The sequence below is a fragment of the Esox lucius genome, chromosome 19 (genome assembly GCF_011004845.1).
Source record: "Esox lucius isolate fEsoLuc1 chromosome 19, fEsoLuc1.pri, whole genome shotgun sequence".
Taxonomy (NCBI): domain Eukaryota; kingdom Metazoa; phylum Chordata; class Actinopteri; order Esociformes; family Esocidae; genus Esox; species Esox lucius.
In genome coordinates, this window is record NC_047587.1 from 7038690 (window position 1) to 7060822 (window position 22133).

At 43.8% G+C, this 22133-nt stretch overlaps 1 protein-coding gene across 1 annotated transcript; it reads left to right on the top strand.

The window, feature by feature from the left end:
* The first annotated feature begins 441 nt into the window (after positions 1 to 441).
* Positions 442 to 11196, top strand: amfra (autocrine motility factor receptor a). The gene is given in 17 exon segments (XM_034288170.1): positions 442 to 1064; positions 1067 to 1191; positions 1386 to 1478; positions 4724 to 4888; positions 5148 to 5224; positions 5307 to 5382; positions 5648 to 5688; positions 6380 to 6512; positions 7203 to 7318; positions 7390 to 7500; positions 9302 to 9366; positions 9369 to 9488; positions 9803 to 9909; positions 9993 to 10055; positions 10057 to 10129; positions 10283 to 10505; positions 11094 to 11196. Coding segments are annotated over 17 exon segments (1806 nt in total). The 5' UTR covers positions 442 to 949.
* The last annotated feature ends 10937 nt before the right edge of the window (positions 11197 to 22133 follow it).

Genomic DNA, 22133 nt, shown 5'->3' on the forward strand with positions numbered 1-22133 from the left:
GGTTGATGCATGCAATTTCTAAGCACGGGGACGCGATCATGACGTGAATATCTTTTGGAAGAAATACAGAGGTACTCTGCCAATTCAGATAAAGGAATCCAGACCATATAGGGTCATATCAAAGTCTCACTCCGCTGACTACATTAAAAACGGGGTGTGACCATGCCAAAATTGCCTTTTTGTCATTAGAGGCCTCTAATATTATTTCAATTATCCGTTCCATACGATTGTTTATGGTCAACAACCGAGAAAACGGTAACATAAAATATATTTGAATATGGAGACAAGCGAAAACAGGACACGCCCCCGTTAATGTTTTCATACAGACGGGGTTAGTGCCGTTAGTGCCCAGAAGTAATTGGACATTGAGTGTCTTGCATTTGGGAACCGATTTGTGGGGCAGCAAACCAGGTAGGCGGGTCTTAAATTGGTTGTGTGCTGGACTGTTTTTATTACGTCATTACAATCCAGGAAGAGGTGAATCTGCAACAACCCAGACATTCAAAATAAGGGGGGGGTGCAATTAAGCCTTTGGAGGTTCTTCCAGTCAGACGCGAATATCTAGTAATACACATTTCTTATTTGCCGATGTCGTGCATAGTTACCATTGTGGACATAGTCTTATCATATTAATCATATCAGCGTTGTTCATCCTGTAGATGCTAGCTTACTTGTCTTTAGCTAGTTGACTGGCTAACGGGTTAGGTTGTTCATTTATACCTCGCGTAAATAATAATATACTGTACCTAGCTGGCTATGCTAACCTAGAAATATACATATCAAATGTTAACACATACCTAACTTCAAACTAAATCATGTGAAGTGAACGTACGAATAAATTAATCAATGGAAAAAAGCAGTGAACATCGGAAGGCAGTGCATTCAATCCCTTCTTACCTGACAGTACTGTAGCGGTTTGACGATTTGACCAAAGCTCTCGCCAGTCAACATGCCACTGCTGTTTTCCGAGAGATTTCCATGGCCCAGTTTGCAGATATACACAGCTTTAAGTGCCGCATTGCTCACTGGAACCATCTTGAGTGGCTACTCAACTGTCAAAGAGCCATGGACTACACACATATGCAGAGCAGTACTCCTGTAGAAAGTGATGATGATGATCAGTATACCAGCCTTGGAGATGTAGCTGCCACTGTCCTGTTGTACCTGGTTTCAGACACTGTTTTTGTTTGGGTAAGTTTGGGAACTAACTGCGGTTCATGGATTTTCATTACTTGATCATTGCGTTCGCCTCGCTTACGGCAAACGTTGTCCTTGATATGAATATATTTAATAGATTATGACAAACGTTCTCCTTGATATTAAAATATTGCATTCGAGAGGGTGTCAGTTTGTTGTGTTTCATGTGAAATTGTCGTGCTGCTAAGGTGATGGTGAATACTGCCTGCTGTGTCCTGATGCTGGTTGCAAAGGCCATCCAGTGAATTGTCTTTGGCCCACTCCGTGTCAGTGAAAAACAGGTCAGTAAGAATGTGTCAAAATAATTTAATCATTAACAAGGTAGGGAAAAAATAAAAAATCTGGAAGCCTTCTGCAAAATGCCAACTTCAAATGGAGGAATAATCGGGATGTTATGTCAAAGTCTTTTTATGCATCAAATGCACCAAATAACAATGAAATTGTGAACAATGAAATTCTTGTGGCATGGCACAAGGCATCTATGCAGTTAGACTTAATAAATATATAAAGCAAAAATATACATAACATTGTAAATTTGAAAGAGTGCAGAATTGGGAATATGAACAATATGGGTATAAGTTTTTGAATATTATAAATGTAATATAGTGTAATATGCCTATGAATGGTACATTAAAATACTCTAATGTACATTGAATGTAAATAGAAATACATCAGAGCATTTGGAATGTTCATGTGATCAATATGATGCTAGATCAGTGTTGCTGGTTGAGAAGCCTTATGGCCTGAGGGAAAAAACTGTTTGTGAGTCTGGAAGTGCGTGTCCTGATGCTCCACTAGCATCTACCAGACGGTAGCAGTGTGAACAGACCATAGCCTGGGTGGCTGTAGTCTTTGATTATGGTCTATGCTTTCCTAAGGCATCGTGTAGATGCCTTGCACGGAGAGGAGATGGCAGCTGATGACGCGCTCTGCAAACTTCACCACCCTCTGGAGGGCCTTGCCATCAGCAGCGGAGCAGCTGCCGTACCAGGCAGTAATGCTGCCGTACCAGGCATTAATGCAGTCTGAGAGGATCCTCTCAATGCTACACCTGTAAAAGATGGTAAGAGTTTTTGCATACGTGGCAAACTTCTTGAGACTCCTCAGGAAGTATAGTCGCTTTTGGCCAGTTTTCCCTGCCGAGTCTGCTTGTCTGGACCAGGTGAGGTCATCTTTGATGAACACACAGAGGAACTTGAAGTCGGAGACTTTCCACTTCAGCTCCATCAATGTGTATTGGGGCATGAGCCCCCCTCTGCAGCTTCCTGAAGTCCACAATCATCTCCTCAGTCTTACAGACGTTGAGAGAGAGGTTGTTGTCTTGGCACCATTTAACCAGGTCCTCTACCTCCTCTCTGTAAGCGGTCTCATCATTGTTGAAGATGAGACCCAGGATGGGTGTCATCCTCAAACCCAAGGATGACGTTGAAGCTGTGTGTTGCCACGCAGTCATACGTGAATATGGTGTACAGGAAGGGACTGAGAACGCAGCCCTGGGGGGCTCCAGTGCTCAGGGTCAGTGCAGAGGAGGTGAAGTTTGCTCATTCTCACCACCAGGGGTCTGCTTGTAAGGAAATCCAGGATCCAATTTCAAAGGGAGGTGTTAAGTCCCAGGGTCCTGAGCTTAGGAACAAGCTTAGTGGGCACAATAGTATTGAATGCTGAGCTGTAGTTCACAAACAGCATCCTCAAGTATGTGTTGCCTCTTGCCAGGTAAGAGAGGGTGGTGTGTGTTGTCAGGGCGATGGCATCGTCTGTAGATCCAATGGGGCAGGATGCACATTGAAAGAGGTCCAAGGTGTCAGGAAGGGTGGAGCAGATGTGGGTTCTGACCAGCCGCTTAAAGCACTTCGTGATGATGCTGGTCAGTGCTACAGGGCGGTAGTCATTCAGACAGGTGATGGAAGGTTTCCTCTGTACAGGAACAATGGTGGTCTGTTTATTGCAGGTGGGGACCGTAGACAGAGTTAGGGAGCGGTTGAATATAGAAGTGAAAAAGTCCGCTAGCTGGTCGGCGCATCCCCTGAGAACACGGCCTGGAATGCCATCTGTCCCTGGTGACATCTGAGGGTTCACTCTTTTAAAAGCTCTCCTCACGTCAGCCGTGGTTAGGGAGAGAGTGCAGTCGGCTTGGTCCTCAGCAAGCCTTCCAGAAGCAATTGTGTCGGTTGCCTCAAACCATGCATAGAAGGTGTTGAGCTCATCGAGGAGAGGGATCAGGCTTGGCATCATTGCCGTTTCTCCCTTAATAGTCTGTGATGTCGCAGTCCACACCACATGTCCGATATTCACTGAGAGAGTGCTACCAAATATGCGGTATCTGGTGAGCGAGTGCTACCGGATGTCCAGTATCGAGTCAGTGAGTGCTACCATATGTCCAGTATCCGTTGAGTGCTGCCGGATTGTCTGGTAATTGGTGAGTGAGTGCTACTGGATATCCGGTATCTGTTGAGTGCTACTGGATGTCTTGTAACTGGTGACTGAGTGCTACCAGATGTTCGGTTACTGGTGACTGAGTGCTATCGGAGGTCCGGTAACTGGTGAGTGAGTAGTACCGGAATTCCGGTAACTGGTGAGTGAGTGGTACCGGAATTCCGGTAACTGGTGAGTGAGTGGTACCGGAATTCCGGTAACTGGTGAGTGAGTGGTACCGGAATTCCGGTAACTGGTGAGTGAGTGGTACCGGAATTCCGGTAACTGGTGAGTGAGTGGTACCGGAATTCCGGTAACTGGTGAGTGAGTGGTACCGGAATTCCGGTAACTGGTGAGTGAGTGGTACCGGAGGTCCGGTAACTGGTGAGTGAGTGCTATCGGATGTCCGGTAACTGGTGAGTGCAATCGACAGGACCCTACAACCTTTACCCCCATGCCACAAGACTATTGAAGTTGACTGAAAAGGTCTCCCAATAACTGCAGTTGTATCTCCCAGGCCAGTCCTTTGTTAGGCAACTCAATACTGCCACCTACTAGGCACATGTCCCAGGGCTCAGGGTTGTTTCAGCAGTACGGATTAGGGTCATTTCTGCAGCGCACAAGTCTTTGAACATTCAAAGCGAAACAGTACTGCTGATGTCTTGCATAGCACCTTGAGAAACATACACTTCTCCAAGAGTTACAGGGACAGGCTGAGAGATGTATCCAGTGGTTGGCAGCCAACCATATCACATTCGATGCTGGTAGAGATTATAATCTGTCCTGCTTTACCCATATGTACATAAACCTGAATTTCATCTTCTTTTTTTTAAAACTTTTTTTAACGTTATTGTCATTTTACTTTTTTTGCTGAACATTATTTATTCTTGTTTTGGACATTGTTTAGTGTTCATTTTTTTTTTTAAAGATGCAATAAATGTTTATTGTATGTTCACACGTGCCGTTTTGCAAACATATCATTTAGTACATAGTTTAGGCCTTTCCATTGCTATTGAATATCAGGTATGAAATAGCATTTTGCCAATTTCTAGGCCTACTTGAAATGTGCCCTCTAACAACCTGTCCGCCTTGCTTGTTCTCTGTGAATATATAGCGCCTGAAGGACAAGTTCTGGAACTTCATCTTCTACAAATTCCTTTTTATCTTTGGGGTGCTGAACGTTCAGACGGTGGAAGAGGTGGTCATGTGGTGTCTGTGGTTTGCCGTGCTCGTCTTCCTGCACCTTATGGTTCAGCTCTGCAAGGACCGCTTTGAATATGTGTGTTATAGTCCTATAGAACAATGATGCTCAGCCAGGAGGGCTAAGAAGGCATATTTTATACTTACTGTTGAAATTGGGATGCCCGATGAAGGGCTCCCTGGATATTTGACTTTTAGAATACAATTTTTTTTTTTGAAAAAGACCTATGTTAATAATAATATAATATGTTTAAAAAAATATATCCTATAATAAGTTTTAATATGACAAACAAAAATAAGCACCTTCTCAAGTCATTTGTTGTCCTGTGTTCTTACAGCTGTCCTCCTCCACGTCCACAACTATGGGCAGCCACATGAGGGTTCTGGCCCTGTTGGTGGGGCTGCTGTTGCTCTGCTCTGTGGCCTGGCTCTGCTCTGTGGCCTGGCTCTGCTCTGTGGCCTGGCTCTGCGGCCTGGCTCTGCTCTGTGGCCTGGCTCTGCGGCCTGGCTCTGCTCTGTGGCCTGCTGGAGCCCCTGCATGGCATTCACACCGTGTCCTTCATGGCCTCAGTGGCGGATCAATGGGTGGATCTCGGTTGATTTCCTTTGGTTCGTGGTCTTCTTTCCTCACCTCGGGAGAGAACTTATTTCTGCAATGGATTTTGACATGGAAGCTATAAAGACTCCACTGGGTCCCATCGCCTTTATTTTTCTTTTGTATATGGATAAACACTGTGTTCTGTGTTGTGCTTCTGTTGTGTGTACACAGTACGTGCGGCCATGTCTGGTGATTCTCCTCGTTATCTAACCCAGTCCGTTTTCTCATGTTTCCTTTCAGTGTGTGCTGGTTTCTGTTAGATCTGGACATGTCATTATCAGGTAACTTATTGGAGGCTTTTATATTTGCCTTGTTTTCCTCGTGTATACGTGTGTAACCTGTACGAAAAAAAAAATCAACATCAGGCGTATTTGGTACACCGCACAAACATTGGACCGAAAGTAGACCAACTTCATCATCAGACAGTAGTTTGTTGGTGTCTGTGTTCGTGGGATTGACAGTTTCGCCTCACTGGCGATCAGATCATGTCTAGATACAGTATGTACAGATCCCTGTATGTACAGAAACCATTCACAGCCCGTGCCTGGTCTTGACCCTTACCTGACCGCATGCTCCAAAGCTGCCCTAGGGGGATTTGGAATATGTAAAACTAAACATTTTCACATTTCGCACCAACTCACATAGGCACCCTGTATTTCACTTACTTTTGTGGTGTTCATGTATTATCCAAACTGGGTTGTGGTGGCAGGGTATTAGATTGTGCCTTGTTCAGAGATCCCAGAGCTCAACTTTACAGTATAGGAGAGAATGTCCTTGCCAATAGCAGCATTCTGATAGTTTGGGAGACAGAGTGGTCAGCTGCTGCCTAAGGCCAGTCCAGTGCTTCTGTAGCTGCTTCCATCTTATACCGATGAGCTGGATGTTGGCTGAGATGTTGCATTGTGCGTGATAGAAACCTCAGCTCCAGTCCCGCTGCCATTTTGGATAACCACATGTTCCTGCTTCCTGCAGGTTATCTATTCACCTGTGGGACCTGAACCGTGAGGCCACCTGGGAAAGTAAGGGGTCTTACGTCTACTACACTGATTTTGTGATGGAGCTGGCTCTGCTGGGGCTGGACCTCATGCACCACATCCACATGCTAGTGAGTTCTATCCCCATCCTCTGACATCCGCTTACTAGCGAGTTCCATCCTCTGACATCCGAGTTCCATCCTCTGACATCCGCTTACTAGTTGGTTCCATCCTCTGACATCCACTTACTAGCAGGTTTCATCCTCTGACATCCGCTTAGTAGTGGGTTCCATCCTCTGACATCCACTTACTAGTGGGTTCCATCCTCTGACATCCACTTACTAGCGGGTTTCATCCTCTGACCTCCGCTTACTAGCGGGTTCCATCCTCTGACATCCACTTACTAGCGGGTTCCATCCTCTGACATCCGCTTACTAGCGAGTTCCATCCTCTGACATCCGAGTTCCATCCTCTGACATCCGAGTTCCATCCTCTGACATCCACTTACTAGCGAGTTCCATCCTATTGGCAACTGATTGTTTATGGGAATATTCTCAAATATGAATAAAGAAAATATGGAATTGTTTCCACCAAACATACTTTTTGTGGCTATTAAATGGTGTCTGATGTAGTTTTCATGAAAAGTATTTGGATGATATGATTTGCATATGTTTTCATGTAACAAATACATTTTAAATATGTATTTACCACTCTTTTGATATTTAGTCATAACTGCTTCGTTACACTTTTTAAACGGTCCCCCTCTGATTTTGGCACAGTGTTTTAAGTGACACACATTTCTTTCTCCATACCTCCCTCAGGTGTTTGGGAACAGCCTGGTCATCTTCATGCAGCTACGTTACCTTTTCCATGAGGTCCAGAAGAGAAACAGTCGCCACAAGAACTACCTCTGCGTCATTGATAAAATGGAGGCCAGGTTTGTGGGCAAGTCAGCTTGCTTTGCCCCTCAGTCTTCATACTCTACAGGACTGGATTGGTTGATTGCAGGTTTCCTATGGCCATCTCTGATGAGCTGGTAGCCAACAATGACGACTGTGCTATCTGCTGGGACACCATGACGACGGCACGCAAGCTGCCTTGTGGACATCTCTTCCACAGGTGAGCAGGTGTTAAACAGCTCTACCTCACCGCCAAAGTAGGCTTTGTACATTTTAGAAACAGCTAACCATCTCCCGATAACGAATAGAAAATAAATACAAAAGATAAATAAATTGTTAGACAATAACAAATCACTGTATACAAGTCTTAAGTGGACGTTTTCTATTTTGCTAATTGGGGCACACTATGGAGGAGAAAACCCACTGCTGACCAGCTCAAAGCAGTCAGCAGTAAATTGATAGTCTAGAGGTTTTATTCACCCGAGGGCCCGGTGTAAATATTTTGAAACTTTTCAGTAACACAGTTTGATAAATAAAGAAGCAATCAAACATTAAAAGGGGTAGTTGGTTGGTTTGTTGACTTCAGTTGAAAAGAAAAGTTGAGCTTTGAGCTGAAGCCTCCTAGTCAACGTTTGTGCACCAAAAACAATGGAGCAGACCAGGTTTACATTCAAGGGGTTTAGCAGATTAGCTCAGTTCAGATACACATGATTGAATGAATAGAAATGAATTTTTGGAATGTAAAAAAAGAGTCTCCAGCACCCCAGGAGTTATGAGGGGGGAGAAATCCAGATGATCAACCACACATCTTGAAATGAGTTCAGCTTCAGGGACCGGGTCATTCATTGTCTCCAGCACTGGAATCAATAGATCCCATTCGTTGCAACAAAAGCAATCCGGACATTCTGGGCAAGGGTTGGGGATTAACTGGTTCACCATCGTCAGCTGCTGTTCTCTAGCCTCTAGCTCTGTCAATTTATCCTCTGTGTATTCTTGTTCGAACAAGCAAGGTTCAATCCCCTGGAAAAAGTATTCTTCCTGGTCGTATTCATGTATTTTCCCTTGTCTCTCAAGCAAGTACTTTGGTGAATATCAATGATGAAACAGGTAACTTTCTTCCTAGCTAGCGATACCTTTTGTTTACTGTGACATATACACCTCTTCCTGAAACGTGCAAATTGATGCAATTGGGAACAAAACTGACCAGTAAACACAGGAAGAACCCGTGTATTTGTAATGACAAATATATTGCGAAACTTAAGGAATACGAGGAATACAACATCGTCATGTTCTTTGAGTTAAACAACACCACTAGTTTTAATCTGGAGTGTTTTGGAGTAGTTTGTCTGTGTTAGTGGGGTTCAGTGTCTGAAGGGTAACTGTCCTACCCTGAGTGTCTGTGTCAGTGGGGTTCAGTGTCTGAAGGGTCACTGTCATACCCTGAGTGTCTGTGTTAGTGGGGTTCAGTGTCTGAAGGGTCACTGTCCTACCCTGAGTGTCTGTGTTAGTGGGGTTCAGTGTCTGAAGGGTAACTGTCCTACCCTGAGTGTCTGTGTTAGTGGGGTTCAGTGTCTGAAGGGTCACTGTCCTACCCTGAGTGTCTGTGTTAGTGGGGTTCAGTGTCTGAAGGGTCACTGTCCTACCCTGAGTGTCTGTGTTAGTGGGGTTCAGTGTCTGAAGGGTCACTGTCCTACCCTGAGTGTCTGTGTTAGTGGGGTTCAGTGTCTGAAGGGTCACTGTCCTACCCTGAGTGTCTGTGTTAGTGGGGTTCAGTGTCTCCAGGGTCACTGTCCTACCCTGAGTGTCTGTGTTAGTGGGGTTCAGTGTCTGAAGGGTCACTGTCCTACCCTGAGTGTCTGTGTTAGTGGGGTTCAGTGTCTGAAGGATCACTGTCCTACCCTGAGTGTCTGTGTTAGTGGGGTTCAGTGTCTCCAGGGTCACTGTCCTACCCTGAGTGTCTGTGTTAGTGGGGTTCAGTGTCTGAAGGGTGTGATGCTGATGGTCTTGTGTGCACAAAGCAGCTCCTGCCTGCGCTCCTGGTGGGAGCAGGACACGTCGTGTCCCACGTGCCGCATGTCTCTGAACATCAGACGGAGGGGGTGGGGGAGGACAGCGAGCCCCTACTGGAGGACAACCTGGATCCTGGAAGTGGCAGGCCTGAGACTCATCCACACGTCAACCAGCACAACCACTTCTTCCGCTTTGACGGTGAGCCCTCAACCAGATGCCTTTGTTTCCTCATGGCAGACATTAATTATAGGGGTATTAGTCCTGTCATCCTATTGCTGATACTTATGTGGTCCTTTTTAAAAGTAAACCATAGCTTCAGGGGAGTTTTGTTTATGAATCCGGCCGTATTGCCCAAGGAATCCTCCACTAGAGGTCCCTTCAGAATACGTTGATGCATTTAGCCGGCTCTCTGGCTGTTCCCTCAACACGAGACACTGGTCAAATCTGTAGGGAGCTCATCTTATTGGGAATGTCCAGAGGCTTTCATTCCACCTGTGTTTTCCTCCTGCTAGGTTCTCGCATTGCAAGCTGGCTGCCCGGTTTCTCAGTGGAAATCACGCACACGATCAACGTCCTGGGGGTCGTCCCACAGGTCAACAACTCCCAGCTCAATGCCATGGTTAGTGTCCTCCAACTTTCACGCCCTCGTCTTTCACATTGGTGGAAACACAGAGTTACGTGTCCATCCTCATGGTCTCCCAGGCCCATCAGATCGGGGAGATGTTTCCTCAGGTTCCCTACCAGCTGTTGCTGCAGGACCTGCAAGCTAACGCGCTCCGTAGAGGCCACCACAGACAACGTCCTGGAGGGACGCATTGCTGTGCTTTTCCCCCACACAGGTTAGTCTGTCCCACGCTAGCGTCTCCGCAGGCTGGCTGTTGGTTTGAGCGTTGCCTTGGACGCTACGTTGACAACATGAAATGTTTTTACTGATACCGGAGTTGCACGGCAAGGTTAATACCAGGCCTAACGTCCAGTGATGTTTCTAAAAGGTCTGCTGTGCTGCTCTTCCTCTCCCGTCCAGCTTGTGGATAACTCCGTCTCCCAGGTCAGCCCCTCCCCGGCAGATGTGGGCACGGCTAGCGGGCGTATAGAGGTTGTTACCCCGGGGGTATCGGACTTTGAGGTCAGGGGAAGCGGCTTCTCCAGGTCGGCCGAGGAGAGACAGAAGATGCTGCTGCAGAGGAGAGATGAGCTATTGCTCCGCGCACGCAGGTACTGGCCAATCACATCTCACACAGGAAAACGAGCACTGTTTTCTACTGACCTTTATAGAACCCCTCTGGTTTCCAACCAGCTGGGCTGGATTCCAAGTGACTGTATAATGTTTTGTATAGTTTTTCCCTCTTTTTTTATTTTATTCTATTGCGTGGTTTATTTGGGAACTCTCTGTCTCTGGATGTTTGTTACTGTTTTGGCTCGTGTGCTACCCCAGGCTTTTCCCATTACACGCCGTATTCCATTGAATTCCAATTAACGCATTGTGTGTCTGGTCTTGCTGTTAAATGGTACTAATCTGTATTAGCATCGGTGGCTAATTAGCGCTGATGGTGGTGATGCTGTGAGCAGCAGTAACCTAATTAGCCCTCCCATAGCCATCTCCTCTGGCCCAGTAATAATAACACATACCCTTTCTGGAGTGGCCAGATGGCCTGGCTTTGCTGTTCCAGTTTCAGGGATATTACTTTGGATCTATTGCCCACACAAATTTAGTTCAGGCAAGCTCTTACCCTAGCTTTAATGTCCTCCCAGTTTTGCTAGGTGACTGAAAAGTTGCTCTTGTCCCCCATTCGCCCCACTCAGGAGATATCCGTGCAGGAGCCCAGAGCAAGCCGCTGCTGCCATGAATGAGGAGGGTGTCGATGAGGCGTGGCCTCCCTGGCGGATAACGTCCCAACCGGTTTAGTCTCAGACTCTATGACCGTGCGACGCAGGAGGTTGGCAGCTGGGGCTGAGTACCACGTGCAGTCATACCAGTGAAGAGCCAGGACTTAGAGCCTGTGAGGGTTGTACTGAACAGATGTCTCGCTGCACCACCAAACCTGTCCATCTTAGGGCCAAAGTCCCTGTAAGGCCAAAACATGGACTCTCTTAGAATTCACCTGAGCAGACAGTGAGTGTGCGTTATTACATTTGACCCATGCTGTGTTTTAAACGTGTGGTTCAGGGAGCTATAGTCAGGTTCTATTCGATATCACAGCTTTAGTCAGAGTAGAAATAGCTGGCCTCAGATGATCAACCTGCCACACTTTGACACTAAATCCATGCGTTGGTTGTCTTTTTGTCTGTTGCTTCTCTGATCCGGTGATCCTTAAACAGTCATTGTCTGGTTATAAAGGAGACAAGAGAGCCATAGAAATGGGACAGGACACTACCTAAAGTACCTGGATTAAATTCAGGCCATGAAAAGCTAGAGTCCTCTTACACAAAATAAACGCCTGTTTCGGCTCATGGTGGGTGTGATTTAGCCACCGAGTCCTTCAAGGAAATCCAGTATTTGAATCATACTCCATGACAGCAGAGCAGTAGACTGCTAGCTTGGCCGTGTTTACGTTTACATTCAGTATATGCCAGAGTGTTTACGTTTACATTCAGTATATGCCAGAGTGTTTACCTTTAGATTCAGTATATGCCAGAGTGTTTACCTTTACATTCAGTATATGCTAGAGTGTTTACCTTTACACTCGGTATATGCCAGAGTGTTTACCTTTACACTCGGTATATGCCAGAGTGTTTACCTTTACACTCGGTATATGCCAGAGTGTTTACCTTTACACTCGGTATATGCCAGAGTGTTTACCTTTACACTCGGTATATGCCAGAGTGTTTACCTTTACACTCGGTATATGCCAGAGTGTTTACCTTTACACTCGGTATATGCCAGAGTGTTTACCTTTACATTCGGTATATGCCAGAGTGTTTACATTTACATTCGGTATATGCCAGAGTGTTTACCTTTACATTCGGTATATGCCAGAGTGTTTACCTTTACATTCGGTATATGCCAGAGTGTTTACCTTTACATTCGGTATATGCCAGAGTGTTTACCTTTACATTCGGTATATGCCAGAGTGTTTACCTTTACATTCGGTATATGCCAGAGTGTTTACCTTTACATTCGGTATATGCCAGAGTGTTTACCTTTACATTCGGTATATGCCAGAGTGTTTACCTTTACATTCAGTACATGCCAGAGTGTTTACCTTTACATTCAGTATATGCCAGAGTGTTTACCTTTACATTCAGTATTTGCTTTGTTTACGTTTGAACTGGTCCATTGCCATTATTTTCCAAAGTTTTTACAGATAATACCGCCATGAGATTCTATGATGATTAGTTATGTTGAACCTCTCCCTCTAATGGAATTCCTCTACTGAATTCTACATATTTAACACCAAACAAATTGCAATCTGACATGGTCTATAGTAGGCATCTGTTGTATACTAAAATATGCCACCACTTTATTAGACATTGGTATTTTCCACTAGCTGATTACATATTTAGCATGAAGAAACAGAGGAGGGACAAACAACAGATGGTCTCCATTCAGTGTTGTTTACTGCCAAGTGTATGTATTGCAGAGAATTTTTTTTTATTCATTTTAAACACTTCAGGCACTCTAAGCTCACATGCAGTCTTCACCTAATTTAAAACATATTGTGCATGAAGTGTACCACTCACATGTCATACGTAACCCATTAAAACTGGATCCATCTTTGTTCAGTTTTTCATGTCATCAAGTTCTATAGGTAGCTGTCCTTCCAGGAAGTCTTAACCTTCACGCTGTTTCCTGTATTTTTGCTTGTGATGTCAGTCGCTTGATACAAAATGGATTGTCATGATCTATTGGAAGCCTCTCTTCCTGGTATTCTCTGGAGTAAGATTACGCAATTTCCATGACTTCTCCAACATTTCAACTTGACTACGCTCTGATGCCAGTGATCCATGTGTTTTCGTTGCACCTTAAAGTATTTCTTGACATGACAGTACCCATTGGAATGTCAACTGGATGATGTTTACAGACTGGTTTGTTAAAATATATTTCCAAAAGACCATTCATACCTAACTGAATCAATTATGGATGCATTTTAAAATATGCATTTAAATTGTGCCTGAATTGGACCGTGGATATGCCTTTGTAATTACTGTATTATACATGTGAAATGGACATTGTACCAATAAAATTTCTACTATACTATAGCGCTTTTCTCCAAACCCTATTTTTCTTATTTCAGAAACATTTGTTTTATTCCCATGAACATTTGAGAATTATCAGGGCTTGTCAAATTTCTTTAAAGTTAGAGTTTTACAACCTTCAGCAGGTCATCTTGTGGATCCTAGGAGTTACAGTGGAATCAACATCCAAGAGACAATACGGCTTGCTCCTCTTTAACTCATCCCCTTATTGGCCTGTCCAGTTTGCGTCACATCGCTGTACAATCTAAGTATATTACTCTGTGATTGATTGTGATTTGGCACTAGAGGGCAGTAACATTACACTACAGTCTTCAAACATCATCAGGTTCAAATAATTCCTCTGAATTAGACACTGTAACTGCCTAGCGGCCTGGTTTAACAGTAGAAATGACACTGTATACAGTACTTACCTGTTGTGCATCTTCTAGCAGTACTGTTATTGGTTCACCAACATCTTAACGTGGATCTCCCAGGGTGTAAACCAACATCTTAACCTGGATCTACCAGGATATAAACCAACATCTAAACCTGGATCTCCCAGGGTGTAAACCAACATCTTAACCTGGATCTCCCAGGGTGTAAACCAACATCTAAACCTGGATCTCCCAGGGTGTAAACCAACATCTAAACCTGGATCTCCCAGGGTGTAAACCAACATCTTAACCTGGATCTCCCAGGGTGTAAACCAACATCTTAACCTGGATCTCCCAGGGTGTGTGTGTGTCTGCATGTATTAGGAGGTAAGCTGCCATTGTTGACCCCTGCACCTTTACAGAAGAAGATTTATTTCACAACATTAAAATGACTCAACATTTGCCTGATATCTTACTGTGTACTGAGATGGTAAATACAAACTTCAACCCAATCAAATAGCCTGATCAATGAATTGGCCAATGCAAAGTTTGTGAGCACTTCTAAGACTAAACATATTTCAAGTAATATATGTTGTAAATATTTACATAATTTTTATCTCCTTGTGTTTGTATTGGCAGAAACCCATTCCACCCTGGGAGACAATGAAACAGGTTATGAAACATGTGATAACAAAAAACATACACTGAATCCTATTAGCTAGCATAATTAGCCTCTAACCTCTGTAAATTGCCTGCTGTTGCCACCGGTGTTAAAGATAGCAGCAAGGCCTAAGTGAGACAACTCAATGAGTAGAAAAGCTGGTATAACGTGTTGCTGAGCCTCTTATCAGGCTGACCAGCCTGTCACTCTATCTGCAGGACAATGAGGGGCTGAATTGAGTCTTAATTGGTTCAGCACCCCGCTGGGGCTGCCAAGGAAGAGGGGACGCCAGTCACTAAGGGGGCCATGGTTTGTTGGGCTGTGGGAGATATCTCTACTGTAAAGGCTCTGGGGGAGGCCAGGATGCCTGTCAGGGAGGAGGCCATCTGTGAGATATGCCTCTTGGGGCAGTGTTGGGTTATAATTGAAGAAGATTCTCTGGAGCTCGTGGGCTTTGTTTTATTTGGAACTTGATTTCAGATTTACATGAATGTTCAACTGATATTTTTTGAGAGGGAATATAAATCACATAGGTATATTTAAATATATATATTTCACAAAAGTGAATACACCCCTCACATTTTTGTAGATATTTGATTATATCTTTTCATGTGACAACACTGAAGAAATGACACTTTGCTACAATGTAAAGTAGTGAGTGTAAAGCTTGTATAACAATGTACATTTGCTATCCCCTCAAAATAACACAACACGCAGCCATTAATGTCTAAACCGCTGGCAACAAAAGTGAGTACACCCCTAAGTGAAAATGTCCAAATTGGGCTCAAAGTGTCAATATTTTGTGTGGCCACCATTATTTTCCAGCACTGCCTTAACCCTCTTGGGCATGGAGTTCACCAGAGCTTCACAGGTTGCCACTGGTTTCCTCTTCCACTCCTCCATGACGACATCACAGAGCTGGTAGATATTAGAGACCTTTTGCTCCTCCACCTTCGCGCTGGAGGATACCCCAAAGATGCTCAATAAGGATTTGGTCTGGAGACAAGCTTGGCCAGTCCATCACTTTTACCCAGGCAGTGGTCGTCTTTGTGGTGTGTTTGGGGTCGTTATCATGTTGGAATACTGCCCTGCAGCCCAGTCTCTGAATGGAGGGGATCTCTGCTTCAGTGTGTCACAGTACATGTTGGCATTCATGGTTCCCTCAATGAACAGTAGCTCCCCAATGCCGGAAGCACTCGTGCAGCCCCATACCATGACACTCCCACCACCATGCTTGACTGTATGCAAGACACACTTGTCTTTGTACTCCTCACCTGGTTGCCGACACGCTTGACACCATCTGAACCAAATAAGTTTATCTTTGTCTCATCAGACCACAGGACATGGTTCCAGTAATCCATGTACTTAGTCTGCTTGTCTTCAACAAACTGTTTGCAGGCTTTCTTGTGCATCATCTTTAGAAGATGCTTCCTTCTGGGACGACAGCCATGCAGACCAATTTGATGCAGTGTGCGGCGTATGGTCTGAGCACTGATAGATATTGAGCATGAAAAGTAACTGAAATAAGCTTGACACAATGTATGAGAGTACTATCTATCTATACGAAGGACAGATAGTTAGGAAATGTGATGCCCCATTGCTGATGGGTCCCAAACACCCTGTTCATACCGCCTGATAGGAGTTTTCCATGTGACTGTCATAGACTATGAATAGACCCATGGACCGTAGGTTGGAACATACCATTGTGAGGAAGCCTGTCTTTACCTGATGATACACATGTATTTTAGTTTTATTCTCTTGTTAGAGGAGTGGTTCGTTATCTTGTGCAATATGGAGTACTATATCACAAGCAGTTAGTATCCACTATTGAGTGGCCCCACACAACCTGATAAGCTGTGGAGCCAGGAAACTCAAGAGGGGACACTACCAGGCCATGTAAGGTTAGAATATAGAATACACGTATGAGATTGGAAGACAGCCAGAAATAGGAGGGGATGTGCTGGAGGATAAAAGACTGTTAACCTTGTAATTATTGGAGGAAAATGAAAGAACTATGGAAGGTCATCATCGTAGCCTCATGCTGAATAAAGATGGCTCTCCCCTGACTTCCGGTTGCATTCATTTTGTTCATGGATCAAAAATGAACAGAATCTTACAGCACTGACAGGCTGACCCCCCACCCCTTCAACCTCTGCAGCAATGCTGGCAGCACTCATATGTCTATTTCCCAAAGACAACCTCTGGATATGATGCTGAGCATGTGCACTCAACTTCTTTGGTCAAACATGGCGAGGCCTGTTCTGAGTGGAACCTGTCCTGTTAAACCACTGTATGGTCTTGGCCACCGTGCTGCAGCTCAGTTTCAGGGTCTTGGCAATCTTCTTATAGCCTAGACCATCTTTATGTAGAGCAACAAATCTTTTATTTTGCCATGAGGTGCAATGTTGAACTTCCAGTGACCAGTATGAGGGAGTGTGAGAGTGATAACACCAAATTTAACACACCTGCTCCCCATTCACACCTGAGACACGAGTCACATGACACCCAATTTGGACATTTTCACTTAGGGGTGTACTCAATTTTGTTGCCAGCGGTTTAGACATTGGCTGTGTGTTGAGTTATTTTGAGGGGACAGCAAATGTACACTCACTACTTTACATTGTAGCAAAGTGTCATTTCTTCAGTGTTATCAAATGAAAAGATACAATCAAATAATTGCAAAAATGTGAGTGGTGTACTCACTTTTGTGAGATACTGTGTGTGTGTGTGTGTGTGTGTGTATGTGTATATATATACACACAGTGGATATAAAAAGTCTACACACCCCTGTTAAAATGCCAGGTGTTTGTGATGTAAAACAATGAGACAAAGATAAATCATGTCAGAACTTATTCCACTTTTAATGTGATCTATAATTTAAACAATTCAATTGAAATTGGAAAGGTTATAGAGAAATGACAGCTCCATCACTGTGAAATCAAGGAAGTTTAGACCCACCAAGCCTATATGTGACTGTATGGTCAAACTAAGTAACCAGGCAAAAAGGGTCTTCCACTTAGTTGTCCACATAATAAACATTTTGCTTGATTATGCCAGCCATTGATGTAGCTAGTTTCCAGATCACAAAATTATCTCAAAACTCGGTCTCTACGTTACTTTGGCAATCACGCCCTACCAAAACAGTATCCACAACTAATCAACAAACAGAGAAAGTTGGAAAAACAAAGGTTAAAAATATATAGTATGTACAAATGCTGGCCTCTCCATTTGCCTCTTGAAAAATCAAGCACTCTCTTTCACATCCCCACAGAGGTCAACATAATTAGTTCACATTTATAACAGCCCTACCATTGGCTAACCCCAACAGTTGACAGTGAAAGAACAACCCCATTTCCAAAAAGGTTTGGACACTGTGTAAACTGTAAAGAAAAACAGAATGCAGTGATGTGGAAATCATTAAACCCTATTTTCAATAGAAAATTGGTCAAAGACAACATATCAGATGTTGAAACTGAGAAATGTTATTGTTTCTTGTAAAATATATGTCTGGGATATGGCCAACAAAAGAATGGAAAAGTTGTGTAATACAAAGAAATCCTGGTGGAACATCTCACAACAAATTAGGTTACTTGGCAACAGGTCAGGAACATGATTGGATATGAAAAGAGCATCCCAGGAGCATCTTGGCAACACTTCGGAAAACCATTGTGAACACATTACGTTGCTGCATCCACAAATGCAAGTAAAAATTCTACCATGCACAGGAGAAACCATATAAACAAGATCCGGAAAGGCTACCACCTTCTCTGGGCCCAAGCTCATTTAAAATGGACTGAGGCGAAGTGGAAAATTGTCTTGTGGTCTGACAAATAAAAATTTTAAATTATTTTAGGGAATCATGGACGCCACGTCCTCTGGACTAAAGAGGAGAGGGACTATCCGGGTTATCAGCAAACAGTTCAATAGTCAGCATCCGTGATGGTATGGGGGTGCATTAGTGCACATGGCATGGGTGATTTGCATATCTGTGACAGCACCATTAATGCTGAACAGTATATACATATTTTGGAACAACAAATGCTGCCATCCAGATTATATATTTTTCAGGGAAGGCCTTGCTTATTTCAGCATGACAATGCCAAACCACATTTTGCACGTATTACAAAAGAATGTCTCTGTAGCAAAAGCCTGGGTGTTCAACGTTTAGGAAAAAAAAGTGTCTCCAGTACGTTACTCCTACAGGGCGCCACATATGTAATCCCTGTGTGCACTTAGGTGGCTCTCTGCAAACACACAACACAAAATCGTTCATTTTTTTCCTACATATCCCCATTGTTTCCATCTCGTTTGCATTTTCCTCCCCGGAGCCTCCAGCTGGATACAGCCAAACAGTTAGGGCCCGGGGCTAAACGCCCAGCATGACTCCCTCTGTGTGTGGGTTTCACTTGTCAGGTGATGGTGGGTATCAGAATCCATAATTTAACACATGATGCCTCCCGGAGGAGGCTCTGGTTCAAGAGCTGGTGACCTGTGTCTCCCAGCTGCACATCCACTGTCATGAAGCCCTGAATAATCACATTTCATGAATATTAAAGCTGCCCACATATGAGATGCAGTCAGACAATTGTAATATAACCTTAAAATCTACAAACACCATGAAGATACTTGTCCACTGTGGTCTAGACCCCCAGCGAGTACTACACAGCGTGTTTGACTCAGTGAGTGGCCGGTGAACCACCGTGCAGCATTTGTAACGTAAACGAACCGTCGCTGCTACAGCGCCATTTCCAAAATCAATAGACCAAGGTTAATCTCATCTGCTATATTTCCACTGTAGGAGTGGGTGGGGTGTGCCGGGGTCACTGGGGTCACTGTGGTTGAAAGCCCCCTCTGCACTGCTCGGTGTGTTTGAGGATAAGGAAAGTCACGGCTGACATTTGGAGGCAGTGCTCCTTTTTTTTCCAAGGGAAATTGAATCTCAGATGGGCATCGCTCATAGCACCATGACCTGTGCTCAGTTTAGACATGTTGCTGCATGAATAAGCAGTCGAGTGTAAAAGGAAATTGCTCAGACTCCCCAAACGTCAAGCCCTGAAAGCCCTCCTGTAAGTGATTTTGACACAAATATCCACTTCCCTCAGTTTCTTCACTGTAAAAGCCACATTCTCTTCACTCTGTTATATGAATTCAATTTACCATTTCATTTCTATTGCTTTCTATTGCCGTGTTGGTAATATGATTGTCATGTTCAATAAGCAGATACTGCCCATCCAAAGGCTTCCTGGGGTATTGGAAAGAGAGGCTGTGACAGTGTCTGTCCACTGGGTCACTCTTGAAACAGATTAAAAGCTTGGATTTGAATTATATATTTCTTACAAACAAGGCAGCTTGTTGACTGGGAAGACTGGAGAGCCACTTTGAACTGCTGAAGATGCCATCTCTTGGGGCCATCGTTTGGCAAACACATGCAAATTGAATATACTGATATCTTTGTCAATATGATGTTAAATGAATGAATGGGTTTTGTCTCACTGTTGGGAACAACATAAACATTGATCTTTTGCTTTGAACTGCATATTCAACAGTTGAAATATTTAAAAAATAATAATAGCCAGACTTGAGCAAGTACAATTCTGGGGGGAAAAATAAGTTGGAAAAAAAGACACTCCACTAATAGTCTTGCTGTTGAAACCAATACATAAACACCCTTTTTATTTCCCAGTTCAGATCGGCGATGGCCCTCCATGTGTGACCCACCTCCACTCATCCTACTAGACAGTGTTGATGGTGCCACCCGAGCCGCCTCCACTAGAACATCCTCAGGTGCCCTATATCTCTCCAGCATGGCCCTGCTGAACCGTGTTCAACAGGGATTCAGCTTAGTGTCACAGGCTGAGGAGGAAATCTGGACTGACGTGTTTTGCTGAGATTTACATCAAAGCTGAATGGCTTTGTGCCACTATGCTGTCCCGTGTTGTCGTCCAGCAGGGAGGGAGGGAACTACTGGAGTTGACGTCTGAGACACATTTCTCATTAACCACATTTTATGACATAGTATCAAAATTGTGTCATAAATGACCACGGGTTCATATGAAGCTGGAACTGAATAAATATCTTGGTAATGTTAATTCCCTTGAGATGAGAATACAACTGATTAAACTTTCTTGTCTTCCATTTGTTTAATTGAAATTTCACAAACTTCTCATCCGGATAGTAATGTGATGTTGCCATTCATATGAGGTAAATCACTTGATTGTTTTGTTGGGAAGATTAAGCAGTCATTATACTGTAACTGAGTGATAATAATACATTCAATGTGATGTATCTTTTTAATTCCTGCTCCATGAAGGATCATTTCATATTTTACTCCATAACACCACAAAGGGACCAAAGTACCCAGCACTCCCGTCATCAGGAAATCTGTTGGACATAATTGGTACATGGGTTCAACACAGTAATTCAACAGACAAAGTGCCATCCTCTCTCTTTATCCACTCAGTTAAACCTTTTGGTAAAATTAGAGGACAGAGGCACACCAAATCTTTAAGTCTTCTGAACATTCTCATGACATAGTCATGATTAGTGGCTTGAATACAGGAGGTTTATTTCATACAGATGGTGTCGACAGGAAGCCAAACTCACTCAATATTATGAATGGGTTTGTTCAAAACCACCAGCAAATATGCCTAAATTACATGACTTAGGCTTAGGCTGACTGTCCAATAGCCAGGCAACTCAAAGACAAGGTGAAGAGAGACAAAGCATAGGGCAGAACCCTTATATAGATCTGGTGTGAACATCAGAGTGCATGAATGTACGTTGCCTTAAAAGAGGAAACCAGGCATTGGGTTAAAATGTCCTGACGTCCTGAGTTCATAATGCCTTTGACCTAATTAGGGCCCAAGGATCAATGGGTCGCAAAACAGTCTCACAATATTACAGGCCCACCACCATATTCTACACTACAGCTCCGGAACAAATTAGGAGGCCGCTGCACCTTTTTCTTTCCTTTCCAAAAAAGTTGAAAAGGAATGTTTTGAGAGAGGAACAGAAGCATTCAATTTGCATTGGTCTCTTAATTTTAACCCTTCTGTTCCTCACACAAAAAACATCCTTTTCATCTGTTTTGGAAAGGAAAGAAGCAGGGCCGTAGCCTCATAATTCTTTCCGGAGCTGTAGCTATGGGTTTTCATTTCTGCATGTGTATCCTCCTTTCATGGGTCGGTGTCCATCGTCAGAAGATCTAATATGAACATCCGGCTTTAAATGTTGAAGGCGTTTAGGAAACTTCAAGTGTTGCTGGCTCACAGTGGAGGCAACTCTTCCGTAGCTTATTTGCATGGTTGGAACCAAGTTGCAATGATGAAACCATGCTCTGTAACTCGTTGGATGTCCATTCTTTGCCTACTGAATCATCTCACTGTGAGTGCAGACATATCCATCACAAGGGGTCCTAACGATTGAAATACCAATAGTTTTTGGTCTTTGTATTAGATGTTACATGTAATTGCGTATAATGTACATTTAATGTACATTTTTTTACATGTGCACTGTTTTACCCAGTCTTTTTTGCTTTGTCTTTATCAAGGGTGTCAATCATTTTGCTTGTACTGTAGATATTGAAGCTTAATCCAACACGGCTGGTAATACTGCCATTAATTTTATCACTAA